This window comes from Aspergillus fijiensis (genome assembly GCF_003184825.1).
Source record: "Aspergillus fijiensis CBS 313.89 unplaced genomic scaffold BO72scaffold_6, whole genome shotgun sequence".
NCBI lineage: Eukaryota > Fungi > Ascomycota > Eurotiomycetes > Eurotiales > Aspergillaceae > Aspergillus > Aspergillus fijiensis.
The window spans coordinates 529670-536723 of record NW_024468982.1 but is presented as its reverse complement, the minus strand read 5'-3'; the positions used below and the strand labels follow the sequence as shown (position 1 = coordinate 536723).

Here is a 7054-nt window from a genome sequence, read left to right as displayed (position 1 = left end):
CCCCCCCCCCCCCCCCGATAGCCCTTTTACCCAGAGCGTATCATGAGGGAAGAAAAGCATATTGGATCTTCCATACTCGAACCACCTCAACTGACTCACTTACCCGACTCACCCATCATGAGCAGGTCTACCCTATTTGTCCCCTTTGTCCCCTTCATCGCACTCTTCTGCCACGTCATCGAAACCGGCAATGAGGAGGACCTCGCGCGCATGCAGATTTTCGTCACTTCGCTCGAATCCGCCTGCCCGAGCTCGCGGGCCATCGCCAAGCACCATCGTCTCATCCAGGTCTTCCATCGGGTTGTGCTGCGGTACAAAGCATGTCGGGATGCGACCAGCCTGTCGCAGGAAGAGTCTCTCAGCCTGCGTTCGGAGATGGATACTCAACTCCACGCGCTCGGATTGCAGGCTTCGGTGGCTTCGTCGCCGCCGCCTCCGATCGGGCGGGGAATTGGTGAGGCCAGTGTGGTTGGGGCCTGGTCTGGGTGTGGTGGTGGTACCGCTGCTGCTGCCGCTGCTGCTGCTGCGGATGCGGATGCGATCGACCCTGGTTACTCGGCCGCCTCAGGCGTAGATCCCTGGAAGCAACCAAGCCTGCAACTGGGTGAATGGTTCTCATTCAGCCAGAGTATGATGGACTTGGCAGACGAGGACGAGTGGTTTTTATAGATTGTGTGGATGTGTAACCGTTCAATATTCCTTTGCTTCGACTGGCCATCCGAGGTCACCAAAATCCTCGGCGAGAGAGGAGTCGGCTTACGGCTGTAGTCATGTCCACCGGACTTCGGAGATTTTCTACTCTTTGCTTGTTACCGTGTCGTTAGGATGGCTCTGCGATTCAAGGAAGCCTGACCCTCGCGATGGGCGGGCGGTCTCATCTGTTTCAAGGGAAAGAAATAAAATAGCTAACACCAGGTGCCGCAGTTGTACCGGGGTCCTCTCCACAACAACTTCATCGGAATGCCCCCATGAAATGTTGCGCAGTGTTTCAGTGGCATTGGAAAACACCTTCACTCCACTCCCAGCGCAGTCTTGATCAACCGACAGCCAGCATTGACTGTCAGATCCAGCCGGGAGGGCACGATGTCGGGATTGAGCTCCACCAGGTCCAATGCAATCAGATTCCCCGATTCCTGCAGTCGCCTGGCAACCCGCACCCCTTACTCGAGCGACAGTCCCGCTGGCACCGGGAACCCGGTGGAAGGCGCCCATTCCGGGTCTAGGGAATCGATATCATACGAGGCGTGGATCGGCGTGTCGGGCCCCATATGATCCAGGGCGGCCTCCATGATCTTGTCAATTCCCAGCCTGAAGGAGTCACAGAAAAACCATTGTGATCATTAGCTAAGGTCTCTATATTCAGAAGTGGTTATCGCCGGCGGTTTTGGGAGTGGGGGCGCAGGAAAAGAAACAAGCACAAACCTACCGGTTCACATCCTCCATCGTAAAGGCCTTGACCTGATGACGGGCAATGAGCTCCTTCTCCGCCTCGTCGACATCCCGGAGACCTATGCAGACGAACCTCCGCAAATTGATGCGGTGGCTCGGATCCAGCTAGTCAAACACCCGCTCTGGGGCGAGGGGGCAAGGCACGACGCGAACGCGACGGGCATGCCGTGGAGGCGGCCACTCCTGCTGGTCTCGGGGGTGTTGATGTCGGCGTGCGCGTCAATCCAGAGCACACCCAGCTCCTGCTGTTCCTGCTGCTGCTGGCCGGCGAATTGGTCGCGGAGGGCCTTTGCGGTCCCCGTGACGGTCCCCGCCCCGATGGAATGGTCGCCCCCCACCGTCAGCACAAGCCGTCCTCGGCGAGCGTGCTGGTAGACTGCACTGCTCACGCGCTGCACCGCTGCACTCACTTCGCGCGGTCGCTTTACCCAGTCCCCCCTCCTCCTTTTCCTTCGCCTCTGTGTGGTCGGCGGTGGCAGGTTCAGCCGCCAAGACATCGAAATCGATGGCCAGGTTGGCTTTGGTAGCGATCTCCTGAAAGACCCCGGTTTGCATGATTGCTTCCGGTCCCTTCCCGGCGCCGGCTCGAGGCTGTAAGAGTCATATCTTTGCCGTCAGTAAGCCATCCCTCCCAGTGCGAGTAGAGTTTTCTGTGCGTATCTCGGCGGGCAGGTTGAGGAACAGAAGGGCATACCGCTCCACAGGAGAATTTGGCGGCTATAATAGCCAAGTGCGTTCTATCCGCGAGAAACTTCATCGTGGAGGATATATTGGGCATTGTCGTATGAGATCCGCGAGGAATTCTCTCGAAAAGAAAGAGAAATCAGGGGGGAGATAGGCGGGGGGTGGGTGAAGTGTTCGCTTCCGGAAGACTGGCTGTAGTTGAAGAACGCTGCATCCTTTTTCTGCAATATCAGTGCCTGCGGGCTCGGCTTGAATGAACTTTAGCGGTCGAGGCTGCTCCACCCTCGCTCTCCACCCGCTCTTAAAGTTAAGTTTACGCGGTTTCGATCCCGGATTCTTAGGGTTCCGCGGTGATAACCGGATTCTATGCACAATCACAGTAGGAGGTCAAGAAAAGCAAGGTAAACGATAGGTAGTTCACGCCCCCCTCCCCCAATCCAAACAAAGGAGGAACAACCATCTAATGCTCGGACCTTGCGACACTGTCTAATCACGGCCAGCCAGCGAAGTACCTAAGTCTTGGTAAAGCCAGACGTCGGGAACATTCAGTCTCCGCTTTCGATACAATTGGTGAGCTTTGCGTCTCCCTGTGCGGAACGCCTCGCAAACCGTCGGGTGTGTGCACATAAATGTACCATCCGGTCATCCGGCACCCCTTGTTGGATGAGAAAATAGTCAAGACTATCCTACAAACATGGTATCCAATTACACTGTGGAATCCTTCGAGGAGGGATAGATACCTTGTCCCATTCCCACAGTAGGCGGGCAGCGATAAGGCTTTCTGGCAGAGGCTCCTTGCGATTGACCTAAGCTGCCATGTCAGCATGCTTGTCATGATAAATAGAGGACCTTCTGGAGCTGTTCGTGCCCGCATGCTGTCTGTTCACCTGCGGCTTGTAGAACGGCCATCATGTTTGACCAGACCCGTCCGGATCAATCTAACTCTATCTCCAATGCCTACTCTCATCCGTTAATACTTGCATTAGTTACCTACGGACAAATACATTTCTTCACTGCTGGTAACTCAGGTGCTTTAATTATTCTTCCACCGATTTCTCTGAAGAAATAGTCTGATGTCAGTGAAATCGTCTTGTCCGGACTCGATCTGGCTCGCATGTGGCATGAGCTTAATGGAACAGTGGATCCCGGTTGCTGCGGATTCGACTGCTTCCATTACGGCGAGTTGACGATATAATCACACATAGCCGGATGAGATCTTTCGATCAGCGGGGTATTTCTGCTAGCTTCTCGGTCATCTATCCTTCAATCGGCAGTTCGTTCAGCGCCGGATACAGCATCATTTCAGCCAATTCGGATTCAGCATCCCGCATATGAGACAATAGTTCAGCCACACTGTGGGGATTCATGAGTCAAGTGGACCATGGTGGGGCTGCTCAGCTGCATTCTTCCCGGGGGATATCTCTGTAGGTACCATTGCAGTGGGACATGAACGTCACTTTCCTGTACAGACACGTCTGCTGTTCTGCAGATCACTCTCGAATTGATCACCGATCTACGAACATGAGTCGCGGTGCACAGCCGACGCCGCTTCCCAAGGGCTGCTCCAGTACAGTACATAAAAACCCACCGAGTCCCCTCCCTTTCTCTTGCCTCCCTACTCGTGCAACAAAACTCTCCATTCTCACTCTTTCCACCCTACTAGCCCTTTCAAGCATCATGCGGCGAATGAACGACGACGACTGGCGGGAACTCGGGGTTGGCCTCGGGCCGCTGGGATGGGGCATCTACTACGCCTGTATGTACACGCCCCACGGATCACCCTAGCTTCTCAGACGCAAATGCTAAGTTGTCCAGGGAACGCCTTCGCTGACAGCGATGACCACCCTGAATGGAGGACCGGGGTCAACATGACGGGCTGGACGCTCGCCTGCAACGACAACGATGATCTCGTCTTCCTGAAGACCGAAGGGTACACCTTTGCCTACTTTTGCCACAACAGCGCGCCCGGTGGCGCCTACTTCACCCTTCACAACTTCTCCGTTAAGTCGCGCGAGTCGGACGCTAAGTTTATGGTGATGCACCCTTTCAGTGGCGGCGGGTGCGATCGGGACCAGATGGTGGAGTGGGCACGACGCTGGAGCGGTTATGAGGTGACCGGAGACGAGAAGGAATATTATATGCGGTTGATCCGGGCAGCGAAGGCGGGAGAAGGGCAGGAGCAATAGATATTGCAGTAAATGCCTCAATCTGAATCTCTTCAAGGAGATGGCGAATTCTTGCCCCCCATATACATGTAGAACTTGCATATTTTTATGTACATATTCCGTATGTACTGTTAGGTCTAGCTACACAGTCTTGTATCTCCTGGTACTGGCCCCTATTACTCGGGCCATTCGGCACCCTGCACTATATACTGCACTACTACAATATCCGTCTCCGCTGCTGCCTCCTCTGTCCCGAATATCGGATACAGACACAGCCGGCTGGCGCCGTACAGGTATGCCCCACCATAAATCGGGATCTCGGATCTTTGGCCTAATAGAGGGTTAGGCTGATCGATCGTCAGATCCCGGCTCATGCCATGTGTAGCATGCCAGCAAAGATCATGGACTGGAATGGACCACGCAAGTGGGAATCCTTGTTTCACCGCCAAAGGATATCTCGCACATGTAGAATGAGATGTCCTGCGATTTGTCAATGCGTGGCCTTGTCAGATATACCAATGAAAGCTTATCCGCCATGATGCGATTGGACACGCTGTCCTTACAACCTACAGCGTACGAGTCAGCCCCAGCTGGATTAGGAGTCCACCGGTACGATCCACCGCGATAATATCGACATTAGAGTGTTAGTATATAACAAGAGCGTCCTCTGTTCATACTCTCTTCTACGTGTCTATGTGTCACATGAACTTTCCCCAGGGTATATAAACCGACAGGACTTATAATCTTAAAAATGACAGGTTTTAAAATGATTTACCTGAATTAGACGAGCAAGTATCATAAGGCTCGGGCCCCCGGTTGGTCGCGCAGGCATTTGAAACAAGCGCCGATTCTAGCAACAATTGTATAAAGTGAGGATGTACATCCCTTGTGGACCCAAGCAAAGTGAATTGTGGCGAACAAGATAAAAGGTGAGATAAATTGTAGGAAAGAAAAAACAAATGCAAAAACATACAACAGAAGGGATTCGCTGGTGGTCACCCACCCAACTACTAACCTCCCGGCGTGTGGCTTAAGTACGGCTGAGCGGACGGGAAGCCCTGTTTTCCACACCCTGTGGTCGTATGTACTATGGTACAAAATGCTGCGGGCTCTATCCCACCTACGAAAAGTGGCTGTCACGACTCATTACTTGAAGACCGACTATTGCTCAGCCCCATCCTGGCATGTACTGTACATCTCTCTATACTATAAGCTGATACGTCTAATTATTGATACATACCAGTGTTGCATCTCCGCAACACAGCATTCAGCACTGTATGATGCTACACCACCACATCTCCTCCACCCCGCACATACTCGGACACAGCCGGATGTTGAGTATGCATAATTTCGGGGCTCGAGAGTTCGATCCCGGCTCTTGTCGTGCGTAGAGTGCTAGTGAAAATTATGAATCAGGCAGTGCCACGCAGCACAATGCGCTGAATAGCTTTTGTACACAGATATACCTCGATATTGACTTGCGTGTGCTCTCATCAAATATAAGAAAACAAAAATTCGGTCCAAACTTGCTGGAAAACGCTGTCACTTACGCCCTACGGACCAAAGCCCCACTTGAGTATAAAGTGTGATTGGCAATCCACCGATCCGATCCACCGCGATGACATTAACATCAGAGCATCAGTATATGATAAGGACAACCCCTGTCGGTTTTCTCTTAAACTTTTGTTCAAACAGCACTTCCTGCAATCTAGCTTGGAAAGAATAGAGCTCCTCAACCCCGGCAACATTTCGAACCCATAATCCCTCCCGCCACCATGAACAACTCCAGTCTCCACGAAGCCATCATCTCCTCCTTCCTCGCAAACCAGCGTGCCCCAACAATCCGCGAGCTCGCCGCTCGCTTCCAGTGCACTGAATCAGAGGCTCGACAGAGCCTACAAGCGCTGGCCGACTACCACGGGGTCGTCCTCCACCCGCACTCCGACGAGGTCTGGGTGGCGCACCCCTTCTCCGCCGCCCCGACGACCTGCATCGTCTCCTGCGGCGAGCGCAAATGGTGGGGCAACTGCGCCTGGTGCTCGCTCGGGGTCATGCAGCTGGCCGGCGGGACAGCCTCCCTCACCACCCGTCTCGGCGCCATCGGGGACGAGGTCTCCATCGCCGTCAAGGATGGGGAGCTGGTCGACAAGGACTACGTCATCCACTTCCCCATCCCCATGGCCAACGCCTGGGACAACGTCATTTTCACCTGCTCCGTCATGCTGGTCTTCCGCAACGAGGCCGAGGTCGACGCCTGGTGCGCCACGCGCGGCATCCCCAAGGGCGACGTCAGGCCCATCGACCAGATCTGGACGTTCGCCAAGGAGTGGTACGGTCGCCATGCTGATGCGGACTGGACCAAGTGGTCGCTGCGCGAGGCGGTTGAGATCTTCCGTCGCCATAATCTGACCGGGCCGGTTTGGGCGATTGGGGGTGATGCGGAGCGCTTTTGAGCGTGATGTGCTGGGTGAGGGCGTTGTGTTGCGTGTTGAGCGGGAGTGTTGCTTGTCGAAGATGAGCTAGGTGTCTAGTTCTTAGGTATTTGTGAGGAGGTGTCGTTGGCGCTTGAAGGCTATCGCGCGACTTGGGAATGTATCCAGTGCAGCCTAATTGTATTTACAAGATTAGCGCAATCGGGGTCATGGATTTACAGAAAGTAAGATTGTTAGGTTGGAAGAGTAGAATGGTGGATACCCGTCCATTTATTTAGGCGTGGGTTGTAAAGAGTAAGGTGCCAAAATCCAAAGTTTTCCTAG

General features: G+C 53.9%; 4 protein-coding genes across 4 annotated transcripts in view; 3 read left to right on the top strand and 1 right to left on the bottom strand.

Annotated features, from left to right (window-relative positions):
• Window positions 1-696, top strand: part of BO72DRAFT_518568 (fungal specific transcription factor domain-containing protein) — a gene marked incomplete at its 5' end in the record, with an annotated part of 1965 nt that extends 1269 nt beyond the window's left edge. Inside the window, one exon of the mRNA XM_040949656.1 lies at window positions 126-696. Within this exon, the coding sequence (XP_040805230.1) occupies window positions 126-669 (544 nt within the window). The 3' untranslated portion in view covers window positions 670-696. The remainder of the gene's footprint in view (window positions 1-125) is intronic.
• A 464-nt stretch (window positions 697-1160) lies between these two features.
• On the bottom strand, window positions 1161-2227 carry BO72DRAFT_492641 (Arginase/deacetylase; the record flags this gene model as incomplete). Its single annotated transcript, XM_040948308.1, has 5 exons — window positions 1161-1308; window positions 1427-1508; window positions 1565-1825; window positions 1878-2040; window positions 2144-2227. 5 exons carry the CDS (start codon window positions 2225-2227, stop codon window positions 1161-1163), a joined length of 738 nt encoding a protein of 245 aa, XP_040805229.1.
• Window positions 2228-3810: 1583 nt separating this feature from the next.
• BO72DRAFT_455673 (uncharacterized protein) lies at window positions 3811-4319 on the top strand (the record flags this gene model as incomplete). The annotated part of the gene is made up of 2 exons (XM_040946244.1): window positions 3811-3889; window positions 3949-4319. 2 exons carry the CDS (start codon window positions 3811-3813, stop codon window positions 4317-4319), a joined length of 450 nt encoding a protein of 149 aa, XP_040805228.1.
• A 1652-nt stretch (window positions 4320-5971) lies between these two features.
• Window positions 5972-6861, top strand: BO72DRAFT_444755 (alkylmercury lyase family protein). Its single transcript, XM_040943887.1, has one exon. It carries the CDS (start codon window positions 6074-6076, stop codon window positions 6749-6751), a length of 678 nt encoding a protein of 225 aa, XP_040805227.1. The 5' UTR covers window positions 5972-6073; the 3' UTR covers window positions 6752-6861.
• Window positions 6862-7054: the final 193 nt, after the last annotated feature.